Below are 18552 nucleotides of genomic sequence, written 5' to 3'. Positions count from 1 at the left end.
GCAAACTTTGCTGGAGATACAAATTAATCACACCAGAGAAGTCCAAAAATGGCAGTAGGGAACGTAGGTGTTTATAATAGATTATGCTGTTTTACCCTTCAAAATCTATGGGTCAGGTGAGAATTCAGGAGCAATGCTGCCTAATAGTAGAGAAGTAAGTATGTATTCGCCACCTGCGGGATGAATTCAGCTGCTCATACTTCTGGTTTGCTTCTCTGTAGAACCATTTTACTTGATCCTCTTAAAAATGCTTTAAAGAATCTTGATTTTCTTTTCTACTGCAAAACAGACCTGTCCTTTTCTAATAGCACATATATGGTATGAAAACACATTTTAATTGACAGTTTATAAGAATGTTTTTCCTTGTTTTCATCTCTAAGTTACCATGTTGTATTTCATGTCTAATCTTGATAGAAGTAGACATTCAGAATTTGTCATTCATTTTGGGAATGGATTTATGGACACCTGCTTGCACGTTAATACTTCTTTTTCTCAGAAACCATTTTTTTGATCAGTTTATCTCAGGGAATCCTGGATAGCGTGGCATTGGACAATGAAGAACAAACTGGTGGTATGAAAATCAACTGAACTCCCACGCTTCAGTTACTGTCTATTTGTGGTTGCTTTTTTAGTTTGTTTAAGATTGTTCTGGCAGAAGGTTAGGAGTGAAAAGTAATAAGAATTAAAAATGGGATATGCACTCAAAATACTGTTACATGTGTTACATTTAAATGCAGTATATGTCTGTTGCTATTTTTCATTGGCTTTTTTCATCCTTGTTAAGAGTCAAGTTGAATATTTAGCTGCAAATATGGATATGCTTTAGAATCTATGTACAGTAGAATCAGGTAGCACTGTTGGTGTTTTACTTTTAGAGAGGTATGGATTTAAAAATAACTCATATATTATATCATAATTAGCTGTTGTCAGACTCCAAAAGGACACTGTGCAGACTGCAGAATGCAGCTGGTGACACTCACCTTTTTGTGAATTAACTTATATTTCTATTTGTCCTAGGTCTGAAAATAATTTAAGAATCTAATATAGATTAGATCTAGATCTATCTAATCTAGAAGTCATGAGATGAAATAAAATTAATTTCTTTTGTTAGGTTTTTTTTTTCCTTTTTTTTTCTTTATTTTGGAGGACTGTATGAGAATATAACTAGCAATGCTTTTTGTTAAACATGCATATAGATATTCAAGAACCATGAGGATTAATAAAGTTGAAAAAATATAGAGAAAAATTTAAGAAAGCTTAATCGAGGGAAGGTATAAAATGTTACTGGAGCATTTTTAGTGGTGTATAGTTACTGTTAAATTCCTACTAGAAATGAAAACAGGAGTTGGATGGAGAGAAGTTAAAAGTGTGATAAGTTAACCTCTACTACCTGGTGAGGGAAAAGAGATGATGAAAGGGAGAAAATATTTCACAAAATGTTGAAGTAGCAATTCTGAGAAGAAGAACTTTAAAAGAAAGTATATTTCCGCATTTAATTTTTAATAAAATAATTTAATTACTAAATTTTGTTTCTGCAGAAGATGTCAGGATTTCCTCAAATAATATCAGTATTTTCAGTACTTCTATTTTTCATCAGTTTATGTTAATTTTAACTTCTTTTTCCATGTGGTATATTGGAAGTGGACTACTGTACAGTGAAAGTTTCTGATAAAGAATGTGATGGAGAAAGCACAGAATTCAGTATTTGTTACTGTGATCCTTTTTGATAGTAGAAATCAAATGTATGCCCCTTTTTTGCATTCATAGATGGACTCCTTCAATATTGTGGTGCATAGATTTGAATTTTTTCATTAAGTGCTTCAGCTCCCAGTGTATTGTTGCATTTGTGTATTAGCAGCAACATTGAAGGATGTGTCAGTTTTGTGTTTCTCCTAGATTATTTTTACTCCAGTTTTAGTTAATTTCTTCACATGAAATAAAACCCACTCTTACTTATATTTCATGAGCCTGTATAGAGGCAGCTATGCAATACTTATTTAGTAGTGCCTGATTTCAAAATGCAGAATTAGGGGTTGGTTTTTCCAACTTTTTTTACCTTGTGTCCCAAAATATGAAAATTTGGAAAGCACTTAAGGCAATAATATGTACAGCTTTTGTTATATAGTTCTTTTCACATGCTTTGTATTTAGCAGATTAAAAAATATTTCACTAAGACTGGAATTTTAGTGATGATATCTGTAATATCAAACAGTACGTAACTTCTGGTAGTTGTATCCTAACTCCCTTTTTTTTTTGGCAATCAGACTCCTAGCATTAAGGAGTTGCTTTTGTTGCCCCTTTCACTGTCTCCATACAGTACTGTACTGTCTAAATTCACAGTGGGTATAAACAAGGTTTTAATTTAAAACCTTTTAGTTGTGTCTATTCACATGAAATACGGACAGATAATTTTAACATCCTACTGGCATGAACAGATTGATGTGTTCAGTGCTAAGACAAGAAAGAGCTGTTGTCACCTTTTGGTTTTAATCTGTTGTCTTCATAGCAGATTTTTTCAGTTTGACTTGGTATGTGATTTTGCCTCCTCTTCAAGTTACTATGAAGATATATAAAAAATAAATAGTATTTGCCAGTAAACTATGTATTATGGAAGAAAAAAAAAAGTGTATTGTGCTGCAAGTGAAGAGATGCCAATGGAAAGGATGAAAATGAATTTGGGAATGACAGTCCTCTGAGACTTCAAAAGGTCTGCTCCCCCAGGTCACAGTGTTTCTTTCTATGTGCTGTTGCCTGGAGCTCTCTGGGATCCAGCACTGTACAGGGATACTTCCTGTATATCAAGGAGTATATTCTTTGATACTTCCCAGAATTAAAGAAGGGTAAAATCAGTTTCTTTTGGTTTTTACTGGAGCAAATTCACTTTAGAAAAGTTTTCTTTCTTGAAAGTTTGTCGAAGTGTGCTTTAGATGCCTTAGTAACATGATGTTACATGTTACATGGTTTTTTATGGTTCTTGACCACCAAGCTGTCAAACATTGCCTTTGCCCTGTTGTATTCAAACAAGTATGACTGAGTCAACTCAAAGTGTAAGTTGAGATTGCTTTTGTGTAGTGTCAGACTGTCTTTATAGTATCTAGACAAATATCAGTAGATACTGTGGGAATAGATTAATTCCTGATGAGTGTTTTACCTAGTGAAATCTGTCAAAATAACCTCGTGTAGGAGGTTGCCCTGTGTGTTGATCAGGTGTGTTTTTTTCCCCTGCTGTTTCACTTGCCTACCAGAATAGGGTGATCTTTTAGGAACACTGCTTGTGTTCTCTGCAATAAGAAATCAATCTTTTTTCTCCTGTTATATGAAATAATATATAGATTGAGGAAGCAAAGTACGAAAAGAGCATAGAAAAGGGCAGATGATAATTTACTTAATTGTCTGTATCACAGAAATTCCTTTATATGACTCTTATTTCTACCCAGTCATGGCTCCTGAGTGATACTTCTGGTTTTTTTCCCTTCTTTATAAGCATGTGAAATAATCAGATAGGGGAGTAAAAGTTCAATTCATTTAGAGGAAAGGATAAGAGCATGTAAATTGGTAACCCAGAAAAATGCTTTCAAACATAACAGGATTTTTTTCCATGCAAGTGTAACTCACCTAGATTAATGTTTCAATTAGTGCTGCAGTAGGTGACTTTGTAGACTACTCAGGTGGGTTTGGTGCTTAATGATTGATGTGGTATATTTGCTTTTTGATTGGTTTCAAGTGTTAAGTTACAGTTCAGTTGTAGACATAAGTAGTTAGTGTGCAAGTCTGATTGAGGATAACCTGTCTGACTATTCTGAATATTCACAGTAAGTAGTTTATTTCAGTCGAAAACTTAATTTCAGCAATACAGAACAAGCATTTAAAATAGCTAGTTGCACTTTTGTACCATCCTGTCTCCATTAATTTTCCAAATTGCTGGAAAACATCCCATTTAAGACAGAACGCAAATATCTCTGATTTGACTTCACAAATACACATATGCTTCCCAGTTTCTGCGCTGTGTATAATGAAACTAATTATTAGTATGATGTACCTGTGTACTCAGAAATTAGATGTGTTAAAGAGCTGGAGCTTTTATAAAAAATATGCATGTGAATTTTTAGCTTAGAGCCAAGAGTCTGTTTTAGATAGGTGAGATTTTTAATGATGTTTTAAGGGTGTCTCCAAGTACAGACTTTTGTTTTGATAAATGTTAAGTAAGTAGTAATGAGCTAGAAGGAAGACTCGAAGGAGCTGCTTACTCCAGTTCCATGAGGACCTGTGGAGTGGGAGGGTAACAGACAAAATTACTGATGCTTTCCATAGTAATGTGGATACATACCTTTTTAAAGATTCATCTAAATCATTTCTGCCAGCAACAGTTTATTACTGTAAGTGTAATAATATATCCAAAGAACAAATGTTTTGTCTTTTGAATGGTAAAGTGCCACTTCAAATGTACTGTTTTGCCTGTTTTTGCTCAGCATATATTCATTCTTTTTTTAATGTCTGACATACTTATGAACCAGATGTAAGCTTTAGACACTGAAAACTCTCACATTTATCATCAGATGTATTGTGGAATAATCTAGAGGATTATTGTCTTGTTGATGATTTTTTATGTTTCCGTACCTACTTCATTTTAGCTTGTGTATTAAAAGCAAAGCAGTTATACTTCAGTACCGACATGAAAGTTTTATCGGTTTTGTACCACAGTTATGGTGTCACTGCTAGGAAAATATTATAGATTAAAGCCCTTTTGATTTATAAAGAGATGGGACAAAACAGAATGTGGAATTAAAGCAGACTCCTGGAGAGAAAAACAGAGTTCTAATAGGTATTGAAGAGTGAGGGTGTTTAATGCAAGTGTCATGAGAATCAAATGAAGTCATTGCTTTGTGACAGTGAGATTTTTCTGTATGTGGGTGAACTAACCCATAGTATGTGATGAACAATGTTGTGTTATTTTCCTTGAGCTGCAAATTCAGCCAGACTTAATTCTCTTTAAAAGTATTTTTTATCATAATCATTTTGGTAGCCTCACTCAATAGTAATTTTTGTTTACTGTGGCAAGTTCTGAAAATTCTGCAGGATTTTGAATTCAGCTCTGGCTTGATTTTTTTGTTGTGCTATAAGTGCAAGCTAAACAGTATTCTAATGCATGTACTTGTTTTAATCCATAAACACAGGTACATCTTCTGTAAATGACTGTTTTTGCATAAGCTTCACTGAGTAATTTCCATTCAGTTCTGCATTTATAGGCTTCTTTGTTCAGTAGTAGCAGGGTATTTGGTTCCTCATTTGCATTACTGTGTCTTATAGTCATTCAGCTTTGAGTATGATTAAAGTACTAATGGAATTAGAATAATGCTATAAAAACTGCATATGTCAGTTACATTTCATAGGCCTGTAACACAGAACATGCATGGTCTTTTGCACTTGCTTTTTTGTCTATGAACAGGTTTCAGGGTTGGGTTTTTTTTGTGTGTCTGTGGTTTTTTGTTTTTGTTTTTTGTTTGTTTGTTTTTGTTTTGTTTTTGGTTTTTTTTTTGTTTTTTTTTTGTTTTGTTTTTTTAAAATAGAGGCTCACAGGACAGCAGCAGGAGATAAACAGCTTAATGCAGAGAAAAAATGCTGTGGATGAGGAAAATACCCGTTTGAAGAATGAATTCGGTAGCTTGAACTGGAAATTTAAAGATAAAAGCCAAGAACTTAAGGTATATTGACTTGTACATAGTTTCATAAGACTGTATCTTTGAAGTAGTTCTTTAAGCAGTGTCAGCCTTTGTGGCACAGAAAGTGACAAGCTTGGAGAAAAAATTGCCTTAGGCCTTGCTATACCTTACTGTTTTCTCACATACTAACTGAGAAAGATGCTTTAAAGCCAAGAATCCAAGCTTTATAACTTTCAGATAAATAGTTAATGATGGAAATGGAGCAAAGAAAGTAGAAGTGTGAAGATGTGGCTTCTTGTAATTAGATTCTGATGGGACTGGCATTATTAATTGATAAAGCTGAGGTCTGGGAGGATATGTCTGTGTGGGTCTCAAAAATAGCTGGGGACAGCATCAAAGGCAGCTTGATCAATTAATGGGCTCTTTGCAAATGTGTACTCATCAAAGCTGTCATCCAGCTAAAAAATATGACCCTTCCACCTGCATGAAAGAGGCCAATAAAAGTGCACAGGTGACCTTGGCCATCAAATATAGAAGCTGCTGTGAGGGTAAAACTGCACAGTTTATATTTGCTGATTAGTTCTCACTTTTTTGTTTATCGGCCCTTGTGGTACTGTTCTACAGGACACTGAGGAGTGTGCACAGAAGAAGGAAGAGCAAAACAGACTGGTTATAAAAAACCTGGAGGAGAAAAATAAGGGATTAAATATATGCTGTGCTGACCTGCTAAGTGACCTGGAGAAACTGAGGAAGCAGGAGGCACAGTGGAAAAAAAAAAATCTGGCAATGATACCAGAATAAAGGTACGAAGTGGAACAGACTCGTGGATGTTATTTGAAATTAACTTCTCCAGACATTTCACTACAAGTTATTTTCTTTAAATAGCAAGTTATATATTCAAATCTACCAGTGGGGACTTGCATTCATTTACATTCTATCACTTAAGACCCACAGCTTTTTAAAAATTGATGCTGCAAAGCAGGAATCTGACTTCAAATAGTCATCTTAAAATGTAATCATTAAAAAATAAAAGATGCTGTACTTTGAGATTTTATATATATATATAAATATATATATATATATATATATATACACACACACACATATGTGTGTGTGTTTGAAATAATAAAAGATTAAAAAGTATTACCACAATTTTTTTCTTGATTTGTAATTTACTTACCTATAATCTTGTTGCAGTAGCCTTGATCTTTGTTGTTTTGGAAGAACATATAGTTCCAAATAAATTGCACCCTAGTCTCCAAATGTCTCTATTCTGTGAGGGGTCTTATTATTGCTTATAATACATTAAAAAGTTTTTTTCATAGTTTACGATAAAGCAAAAAAGAAAATAACTGAATACATAGTACAGAGTCTTTTCTCTTTTATTTAAACCATACTTTTTCTCATTTCCTGGTGGAAATTGGCTAGTGTTTTTTAAATTCCTCCAAGAAATGAGCCACAAACATGGCTAATCTTAGTTCAACAGCTGCTTATATACACATTTAGGTGGTGGATTCTTTTTGTTTGCATGATGAATGTACTCTTGCAATGCTGTGTTCTTTTACATTATTGAAGCACATTCATTGCAATAACTATCTAATTAACACCTCACCCAGAAATGCCCTTTTTTTCCCATGCTAGCAATTTTTGTGTTGTTGTGGTGATGGAAGCTCTTTTGAAAGAGCTTAATTCAGATCTTTTAACATGGGAAGTAAAGTTCTTGCAGATTGACTTCTTCAGACTGGTTATGATGAAAGGATTATAGAGTTCCTAGGACAAGAAATGATTCCTTGATTCTTGGGTGAGAAAAATCTATTAACTGCCAAACTGATAAAATAATTTTTAAGTTGTCAAATGTTGTGCTTATAATATTGGACGAGTTGTTGAAAATCTGTTACCCATCCTTTCAGTTAGCACAGTCAGAATAACTTCTCTGTCTCTGTCTTCCTGGCTGATGAGGCATGCTGATGAATGAAAGAGCTGGGTGATTGTAGGGATGGGAATTAGTGTTGGTATTTCAAAGGGGTGTTTAAAGGCAGGTTAAGTTGTTGTCTAGAGTGTGAAAGAGAGTACTTCTGGGGATGGGTGTTTCCTGAGATAGCCAGGGATGTCACATAGTTGGATTTGCTGTTTACAGACTAGGAAGAACTTGATAAGAAGATAATGATCATTTGCAGTCTTGGCTATAATGACTATGAAGTTGTCATGACCTTGAGTCAGTGATGGAAGGAAAGTTGTGCTGTGCAGCCCTGGAGTTAAGAAGCAGAGTCTTCAGATGTTCAGGGAACTGGTAGGTGGAATCCTGTGAGAAGCAGTTTTGAAGGGTAAAGAGCTCAGGAAAAACTATAACATCTTTAAAGACAGCTTTCTCCAAGCCCAAGTATGGTCCACTTTGGAGAAAAAGTGGATGTCTCAACAGATCAGCTTGGCTAAACGGATCTCACCACTAGTGCAGGCTGCAGATGGAAAACAGTATTCAGGAAGTGGAAACAGTGAAAGCTGTAGAGGGGGAGTTCAGAACTATTGTCTAGACACTGAAGGGTGGTGCTAACGTATGTGCAGTTGAGAGTTGCAAATAACGACTGATACAACCAGAATTTCTTGGAACTGCTTTATCAGTGAACAAGGGAAAAGGGGACCTGCTGCTGAAATTGAATGATGAATTAATTGCAAAAGTTAATAGATCCAGCAGACTACTTAATATTGTCTTTGCCTCAGTCTTCTCCAAGGTGTCCCCAAAAGTTTGTACCAAGAGACAGACTGCAGTATGAAGTACTGAGAGTTGGATGTGTTAGAAGATACCTGAGAGAACTTGATTGGTACACTTCCACTGGAACTCTCTGAAATTAACTGCATCCAGGGGCGCTGAGAGCGTGGCTGCTTCTCACCCTTTAATTTGGGAGTTGAATCAGCATCTTTATGTACATATGTTTTTCATTAATAGACATGGCATTTAACAGTCTTAAAGACGTGTTGTATACAGATGTTATCCATGTTAGTCTCCTCTGTCTGAAAGAATAAAAAGAATCCTTATCAAAATATGCTAGCCCAACATTGCCTCTAAAATGTGTATTAGATGTTAGAAATATGTGATCTAAATCACAGATTGCTTCTTAGGAAAAGTGGTCACCTGTAAAAAGGCTGAAGTGTTAACCTTTTTTTTTTTTCTTTTTTCCTTTTCTGTCTTTAAACCATTTCTATTGAAGAAAAATAACACTTCTCACTTTTGAAGACTGATTGTTATTGTAACCTACGATAACCAGATATAAAATTCAACTTCTTCAAATTGAGAGAAAGGAAAAGATGCTATGGGTAGTTCGTCCTTTTAAAGAACATTTCTTTAAAGTTGTGTCATATTAGCTGAAATCAGTGTGAGAGCTTAATAGGAGGATACCTAATAAGGAGGCTAAAAGGCTGACAATAGTGTTTTATTATTTTTCTTTTCTGTGTGTACCTTCATATAAATAATGTATAGTGTACAGAAAGTTGACTTAAGTCTTTGCTTTCTGCCTAAGTAGTTCTTGAGAACTTTTTGTGCTTCTTTTGTGATTCCCAGAGCTTATATATGAGCTTTCTATATGTCTTGAAAGTGAACAAATGAAAAAGTCATCAGTCAGCTATCTGTCTTCCCTATCTAAGAATCAGTTAGTTATTTGAGTTATTTGGTTGTTCTTTAGGTGGAGGTTACCTAAATTATTATTTAGTATCAAGATGAATATATTTTCCCTCAAACTCGAGTCACAAAAGGCTTTGTATGTAGATGAAAAAATGTCAGACTGGCAGATTTTAAATGGAGGTGAAGTAAAAGATAGTGGAATTGCTTACTAGTGGGTTGGTTGGTTGTTTTTGTTAATTCCTAGTAAGCACAGTACTTTTTGAAGTTTCTGAAGTCTGAAGCTTGGAACTTCCAAAGAAACAGCCATCTCTCTCAAGAGGAGCCTGGGTTTTTAGTTCCAAAGAAAAATGAGAGTTTTATTGAGATGGGACCTTGAAAAATTACTCTCACTTCTGTCGTAATATATAATAGGAAAAAATATGAAAACAAAGCTACTGTCTTTGAAAGTGACTTCCAAAGGGTTTGAAGCTACAAATAGCAAAACTGTGGTGTTAATTCATAGTGACTCCATAATGGGCATAACTGTACTTCCTCAAGCCTTGGTTTTCTTATGCTTTTCATGTTTGAAGTTCTTTTAAATTGACCTTTTCTTGCTGTCTTGCACTTTGTCCTTTATAAATATGCATTTTTGCTCTTGTATAACTGAATTATTCGATGTTTTGACTGTTTCAAGTAGCATTTTTTTAATAGGCTTTAAAAGCTTGAATCTTAAACACTCCATTGAAATGAACTGTAATTTAGAAACCCAGATTAGGAGTATTTGTGCTAGGTAAATTTTCACAAATTTACATAGCATGTTTACACAGTTAACGTTTTTGGCTACTGTATCAACAAGAAGGGAATGTGATAAATTCCATATGATCTTAAAAATGCAGATACTCAGAAACTGAGTGTAAGATATTATAGGTTATTTCATGGTCAAAAATATGATGTTGATGAAAAACTCAACATGAGCCTGCCATGTGCACCTGCAGCCCAGAAATCTGTGTAATGGGCTACATTGAAAGAGATGTGTCAGCAGGTTAAAGGAGGTGATTTTCTCCCTCTGCTGTGCCCTTGTGAGACCCCACCAGGAGTGCTCTGTATATTTCTGGTGTTCCCAACATAAGGTATTCCCATGGTATTCCTGGACAAGTCTGGAGGAGGGCCATGAGGCAACTGGACAACCTTCCCTAAAAAGACAAGTTGAGCAAGTTGTGGCTGTCCAGCGTGAGGAGGAGAAAGTTGTGTGGAGACCTCATAGCAACTTTCCAGGATCCGACCAGGGCCTGCAGGAAAACCAGAGTGGGATGCTTTGTCAGGAACTGTGGTGATAGGACAAGGAGCAGGACGAATTGTAAGAGGGGAAATTAGGTTAGATATTAGGAAGAAATTCATTACTATGAGGATGAGGAGACACTGGAACAGGTTGCCCAGGGAGTGGGCAGATCCTTGCAGTGTTCAAGTCCAGGTTGGATAAGGCCTCGAGCAGCCTGACCTAGTAGAGAGAGCTCCCTACCCATGGCAGGAAGTTGGAAGTAGGTGACCTTTCAGATCCCTCCGAAACCCAAACCATTCTATGATTCTATTTTAGGTTTCAGTATTCAGCTGAGCTTTTCTATTTTAGATTTCAGTATTCAGCTGAACTTATTTCAGTATCTAAGGTATTTGTATAACAAGTTTTTTCTTGCCCTTTTTTCATGTTTTACTCTTTCAGTAATGCTTCCAAAAAATTTGAGTTTTCAAAATACGTTCAGAAGGTTGAGATGATGAATTTCTTACTTGAAACCAAAAGCTGAAGTTAAATATGTCACAAATGAAGTACTGAAAGATACTTTTTTCCTAATTTTAAAATCTGCCATTGGATAACTTCTGAAGTTTTACTTATGACAAAATAATGTGTTACATATTCTTTGTATTGTACTCTGCAATGGATGATGGGAACTTAAAGCATGGGTAATGTTAGGTTTTTTTCATCTCTTCCATGGAAAACCTGCAACTCTGTAGTGTGGTATTAGAAATAGGTAAATAGAATTTATTCACAGAATATATGAACTATTACAATTTTTGTTCACATATTCAATACCTTTAGCTGCAGAGGAGAAAAATACTGAGGAGAAACCCTACAGTTACTTGTCTGCAAGTTATAAATACCTTTTTACACTTAAAATGTATGTGTTGATAATGAACACATTAGGAATGAATTCCTTTAATTTTGAATTTTTTCATTATTCAAGGAAAAATTTTTAAGTTTGTCTACCTAGCCTTTGGCATTGAATGGGTATACCAGGTATGTAGCCTGATATTTGTCAAGAAACAAATTTATTTGCTACGTCATTCACTTGAGAATTTTGCTATTTCCATACATCAATGTTACTGTTATTAACAGGACATGATAGTTTTTATACAATTTCTAGGAATTTGATTGCAGTAAACTTCTGATACATCTAAATACCTGTAAGACATTTTTATGCAATTTTAAGGAATTTAATTTATTTAGAATTTAATTATTCACTTTTCACTTATAGAAATATTTTGATAACCTCAGTATTTAAGGCATCATTGCTGAAAGGGAAAAATGTACATTTTCTTATTTCTTTAAGTCTGTATGTAAATGGAAAACTAATATACTTTTGGTAGTGGATCAGGATATTCTAAGAGGAGACTTTTATTTTAAATTATTAATGAATCATTAAATACTTGCCTTACTGAGAACGAGTGATTGCATCTGTGAGTAGCAAAATACCAAAGCAGGTCTAAGGCTGTTGCCACCATCTGAAATTCTGTTCTTGATATTGCTGTAATATTTGTATTTCTATTCTTGCCTCAAAAAACTCTGGGGAGAAAAGTCATACAAAGCTTGGTGAGGACTGATGTGCTCTTCTTAGGGAACTCCAGCAAGGTTTGTGTAGACATTGAAGTCTTTTTTGGGTAAGCTGCCTTGCTGCTGTGTTTCCTAGATAGACCTTTGCAGTTTGCTGACTAACTTCTACAGTAGGGCTTATGGTAAAAGGCAGACCCTTGCTCGTTTGCATTGTTTTCAGTGAGCACTTTCAGAAATTTTTTGGTATGCTGTTTCTTTTCCTGAAGAAGCTATTCCTTGCACTGAATAGTGCAAAATAAGAACAGATTTAACAAGCAGTCTCAAAAATGAATCTGTAGCTATAATTCTTTGTTCATAGACATGATATTGTGAATTTTTGTGAGAGGTTAAAACAATGAATGCATAGCTGCTTTTTTAAGGAACTTCTACATAGAAAACAAGGTTTAATCAGTTTAGTAGTTAAATAGAGAATTACTGTTTTGAAAAGGCTTGATTCAGCAACTGAGTTAAGGAAAATTTCTTAAAGAAAAGGTAGCCACCTAAAGTTTGAAATACACCTTTTTTCCTGGCATTTCACATTTTTCATACATGCACATATACCTACCTATATGTATTTGCTTAGACTTCAATAAACGTATGCAGGTATGTATGGGCACATCCATATATCTATATACATAGATAACTTGCATATCAGATTTTAATTATTTCTTCTTAATGCATGTCAGTTACTTTCTTTGCAGGATTTGGAAACTGATTTAGCAGAGACAAGAGAGCAAATTAAAAGTTGGCACAGTATATGCAGTAACTTGTTGTCTCAGGTAGATGTGAAACAGGAAGAACGTTTCCAAAAGGATTGTGATGTGGTCGGAGCTAAGTATTTCATAATACCTTTAAGTCTGAATCCTCTCAAAAAGGCTGTTGTTCCAGTTGGAAAGCATTATAGTGCATTGAAGATACTTCTGTGCAACAGTGTGGTTTTAGAATTCTGTTCACAAGACATAAGGCTTTTGGAAGTCTGCCAGTTTATGTAGACTCTTCCTGATACATTTTGACTCTTGTATATCTTACCTGTTTTTCAGTAATGATAGATTTAAGAAATTATACTTCTGTAATTTGCATTGTGTCAGAGAACTACCAATCTCGACTGAAAGTAACTAAGTAACAATATGATTAGTGACATGAACATTAATTAGAGAGGCTGAACACCCTAAACTTGAAAAAGCTTTAAGCCTAAGTGTAACTTTTTAATTAGAGTAAAATCTGACAAGTCAGCAAAAGTCTACGTAGGCCTGTGCTAAAGGTTTAAAGTGCAGTGATTTAAGCTTAATCTTAGGTCTCACACACTATTTCTTTACACTGAATCTGTAAGATTAGTGCTGCATTATTTGTTCTTGGAAAAGAACTAAAGGACAGAATGAATTGTGTGAATTGAAAAGACTACTGAATTCCCCAGAATTAAGGTAATGTCAGAAGATAATTGGTAACTCTATGTCAATTGTCAGGAAATTCTGTGTTTTACTTCTTATTTTCAGGGGCATACACATTGTTTCATTCCTATGTCAGATTAATAATATTCCCTTCAATATTCTTTAAATGGTGAGCTGCAGTTGGGAAGTAGAAATCATTGGTATGGATACTCCTCTTTACTTTCCAAGCACAAAAATTCTTTAGGGAGTAAATTTCTAAGTTTTTTTTTTTTTTTAAACAAAAACCAAGAAATTTTTTTTTTTGATGCATCTGAACTAAATTGTCATCTTGAAATCTTGTCATGTTGAAATCTCTACAAGAAAGGTGATGCCTTTACAAGAAAAATGATTTTCATGTTTAAAAGGAATAATACCAATTGGGTTTTAAAAAGTCAATAAACATGCGTAAGCTTATTGGAAGATTGTATTGAAAGAGACAGTCAATGGAATTTGTGAAATTCAGCAATGGACTAATAGAATTTATCTCCTGCAGTTATTCTCAGAAAAATATATATGTGTGAGGACTGGGGACAGCAAAGAAGGCATTTTAGAGTCAGGTAATCAAGTTTGCAAAGTTGCTGCTTGCTGGTTTCAGCTTCAGATATTGCAGTCTGAGTTGGCCAAATCTTTGAACTTCAAATTTCTCAAAATGAATTCTTTGATATTCTTTGCAGAACAACCTCTTAGAATTTAGCACAAACACCTCATTAAAATATGGAAGTAAAATAAAGACATTTTTGAACATAAGATCTGAACATGAGGTAATAAAGAGATGAAGACTACACCTATTTTAAAGTGAAGCCTTCTTATATGTTTTTCCATATAACCAATCCTCTAGATTTATGGGAAACTATGTGGTAAATCAGTCATATGGGGGGTTTTGTGTGCTGTAATGTTTTCCTTCCTAGATACTTAGTGGTAATGCAATAAGTAATAGTATTTTTGGATATCACTAGTATGTGAGTTATGCTTCACATGTCTATATCTGGATGTCTGATCAGTATCATTGTAATTAGTTGTCTGCTAATCTTTCTCAATGAACTCCAGCTACAAATTTCTTGTTGAAATTTCTGTTATGAAGAAAGAAGGCTTAAGCTTATATTATATAAAATTCACAGTTTTAGTAGTTAGCAATACTTACTAAGAATTGCAAATATTCTGTACTTTCACAGTATAGAATACTGAAATTTCTCCTTCTGAGATGTCAGTATGTAGAGAAAATTACTTTTCTGTTATTTCTCATTAAAAAAATGCATCAAAATTAAGCAAGTCTTTGTAAAAAGAAGACAAAGTCTTATTTAAATTAAAGCAATTCCTCAGTTAAAGGAAAAAATCTGAGGAGAAAGTGAAGTCTTTCCATCTTCCCATCTTCCTAGGCCAAAATCTTGCAACTGTCTTGACTTAATGATTAAAGCATTTAATTTTTCCTATTTATGATAACATTGTTGGGTTTTTTTTTAATCCATTTTCAGTTCAGTTTCCCATCATCAATTTCAAACTTCAGAGCTGAAAAAGACAGTCTGGCTTGCAAATGTGTCTGTTCTCCCCAGTGTCCTGTCTCACTGTTTACTGCCTTCCTACCTTCCTCACCCTCTCATTCTGTGAAAACAGAGCAGGAACACAATTGAAATTATTAGAAACAAGCTCTAGAATAAGAAGGAAAGAAAGGCAACTGGCTTCCTTCATTTGGTGTCTTCTTTCAGATACAGCATAGGCAGATTCAGAAAAATACACCTTCTACTGATGACTTGGTAATACTATCTGAAATTTTTACACTATGTAGTAAGTTCAGTTGCAGAAGGAAGTCTTCAAGGGAATATGTACATACTGGGCTAGTACTCTGTTTCTTGTGCATTTGCCACTTCCCACGTTGTGCATATCTGTCAGTCTGTTGGCAAGAGATTTTTTTAGTTTAACAGTAGATGTGTCTGTAGACAACAAGAGAATTGTTTTCTTCAGGAAATTAGCAGACATCAAACTTTGAAGAAATACTCCAGTGCAACTCTGGTTCTACAGAATAACAAGGTAGTTTTGAAAATACTGCCATATGCCAGTAAAAGTCTGCTACATACTTTGAAGGTGTGGAAGATATATTTTCTAGGACCAGTGACCGAACAGTATTTTCAGGATACATCCTGTATAGTGAATGTCTTCAAGAAGCCATGACCTTTCTTTTTTTGGCTTAATTTTTGCAAAGCACTCTTCACCTTACTGGGTTTTGTTTCAAACTTCTGAATTACGTGTGACATGCATTTTCTTGTTATATTTTTGATGTTTGAATTTAGTACAGATTTTCTGTATCTCTTTAGAATCCATGGTAACCTTTCCATTTTCATGTTATCGAGCTTGGTCATTTTTGCTTTAAAATTGTGGTAAGTACCAGGGTCTAGAACTTTGTGGTCTGACACAGCTCTGGTGGAGCACTGAACATCAAACTGGATAGGTTTGATTGACTCGCTGAGGCTTGAGCCTTGCTGTCACAAGTATTCAGGAAATATTAAACTGTTTGCAAATATAGTAAAATCTATTCTAAAATGAATTTCCATTTCTTGCCCCAATGTTTTTAGTGGAAATGTGGGCCATAACTTCATTCCTTTGATTCTTATCTAGTCCAACTCTACCCCTGATGATTTTCCAACTTTTTTTTTTCTGTTATAATGTTTCTATTTTTACCCCCCACCATGTGTGCCCCCACCCAGCCCACCACCCCTTCCAATGCAGTTACTATTAACTTGTGTGCTGTAAATTATGAGGCAGTCAGATATTTCCTTAGGTCTTGTTTTGCTGCTCTTGGATTTTTCAGGTTATTCTTTGCTGTGTGCTGCAAACCATTTTGTAGTATTTATGGCATTTCCATGAGAAGTCATAATTTGTAGGACCTGTCACTCTGTTGTATTTTTAAACTACAGGTAGTGGGACTTAGAGATTTCTCGAATTACCCCAAATGATGTTTTATTCCCTTGGTAACAAGGACAGCTGAGATGCTCAAAATGCTAGTATGTTCACCAGAATTGTGGGGGTGAAACAAGGCTGAGAACATCACCTGAAGTGATGTGTAGGTTTTTAATTCTGTTTGTAGCACAGCACATTCCATAGCTTGTGGAATGACAATAGCTGTTAATTTCATTTACATCTCTGGGAAGCCACAGGTTACTCTAAAACCCTTGATCAGAGCATATAAGGCCCCTTGCCCCTGCAAGGATGGAAAGGTTTTATTTAATCTTATGTTTTAGGGATAGAAGGTAATGTTTGTGAGCACCAAAGCTGTCTCTGCTCTAAGCAATAGTAGTGACTTAAATATTGTTACTGGTCAGATAAGGTGTCAAATGTTTGAGTCTTGCTGCTGTGTGTTTTGTGGTATCTTCATGTAGCATCCAGCTGAAAGCAAAGTCTACTAAGGTTACTGTACCAACAATCTTAATTCAGGGACTGACATAATTTAGTAATGCTCTTCTATTTTGATGTCAGAAAAGGAGTGCTATGAAAAACAGTTTTATCTTTCTTGTTGCTTGAAGTGTGCAGGTCACTTTCTGTAAAGTTCTTCATTTCCCATTGTATTCATCTTAAGATACGAGGTTAGAGACAGAGAGGTGTGTTTTTTATTTCTCAGTACTGTCTGCTGAATTTGTTCTTAAAAAGGTTAAAAGCTCTCAGTGTATCATAGCGTGTTAGTGTATGGGAAGTTTGGGGTGTTGGAAAAAAGTAGACTTAAGTGTTGCAGTTTGGGTCTTAGCTGACAGTGTTGTTTTTTCAATTACTGTTGCTCATGGCAATGTTTTTACTAAAATTATGTTTCTTTAAAGTGTAAGGTATATTGAAACATTTTACCACCATGTGCTTATATTTGTATATGTATATGTGTGTTCATGTTTACTTATAATTAATATATTTCATATGGAGATGTATTTATTTTTATGTATCTGTATGTATGTATGTATAGATGCCTGTATATCATATATATATATATGTGTGTGTGTGTATAATGTCTCTTATATGTTAAATGTCACTCATTATACTTGTTAGATTCAATTAGTAATTTTTGGTTATTTCTTCTGTTACATGCTCATACAAGACAATAATTCTTCTGAGGACTTGACATTCTTATCCTGCTGCAGTGACAGGATAAGGTGTCTGTCCGGTAGAGTGTTTATTGTTTGCTGCTTAGAGTAAGTTAATAAATATTTTGAGGTTGATTTTGAATACTCTGAGCACAGGACAAGCAAATTAGTAACAGAATCACAGAATCACTTAGTGGCTGAAACTGGCAGACACCTCTGGAGATGGTGTAGTACACTTCTCCAGTAGATCCAGCCCTCTGCTCCAGCAGTATCAGCTACAGCAGGCTGCCCAGTACAGTGTCCAATCTGAGTATGTCCAAGAATGGAGACTCTGCAGCCTCTCTGAGTAGGCTCTTCCAGTGTCTGGCCTCTTTCAATGAATAGAAATATTTTTAGTATGTTCAGCTGGAATTACATCTGGTTTTTATTGGTGCTTATTACCTCTTTTCCTGTCACTGAGCACCACTTGCAAGAGTCCATCTACATCTTCTTTCTGGATTGCCATCAGGTATTTATAGATGTTGATAGTTCAGTTGTCACTGAACTTTCCCTTCTCCAGGCTGAGCAGACCAGCTTTCCTAGCCTCTCTAGGTATTCTATGCTGCTCTATATGCTGCAATACTTAAATCATCTTGTGGCCCTTCATTGGCTCTCTCCAACCATGTCCATGTTTCTCTTGTACTGTGGAGCCCAGAACCAGACACAACACCAAGATGTGCCTTAAAACTTCTGACTAGGGGGGAAGTATCACCTCCCTTGCCCTGCTGGCAGGGGTATCCTCTCCAAAGCTCAGGATGTCATTGGCATTTGGCACAAGGCCACATTGCTATCTGATGGCCATTCAGGTGTCCACCAGGATCCCCAGGATATTTTCTGATAAGGTGCTTAGGTGCTTTCCAGCCTGTCTGTTCCCAGATTGTGCTTTTACACAGGATTTTTACCACCCCCC

General features: G+C 35.2%; 1 protein-coding gene across 1 annotated transcript in view; it reads left to right on the top strand.

The window, feature by feature from the left end:
• The window catches only part of CNTLN (centlein), a 168932-nt gene that overhangs the window by 23612 nt on the left and 126768 nt on the right, over window positions 1-18552 (top strand). Inside the window, 4 exon segments of the mRNA XM_041485556.1 lie at window positions 5568-5702; window positions 6285-6429; window positions 6432-6463; window positions 12820-12953. Of these exon segments, the coding sequence (XP_041341490.1) occupies window positions 5568-5702; window positions 6285-6429; window positions 6432-6463; window positions 12820-12953 (446 nt within the window).

The sequence above is a fragment of the Pyrgilauda ruficollis genome, unplaced genomic scaffold (genome assembly GCF_017590135.1).
Source record: "Pyrgilauda ruficollis isolate IOZ18807 unplaced genomic scaffold, ASM1759013v1 scaffold71, whole genome shotgun sequence".
Classification (NCBI taxonomy): domain Eukaryota; kingdom Metazoa; phylum Chordata; class Aves; order Passeriformes; family Passeridae; genus Pyrgilauda; species Pyrgilauda ruficollis.
Note: the sequence above shows the minus strand (reverse complement) of the source record. Positions and strands in the feature narration are given on the sequence as shown.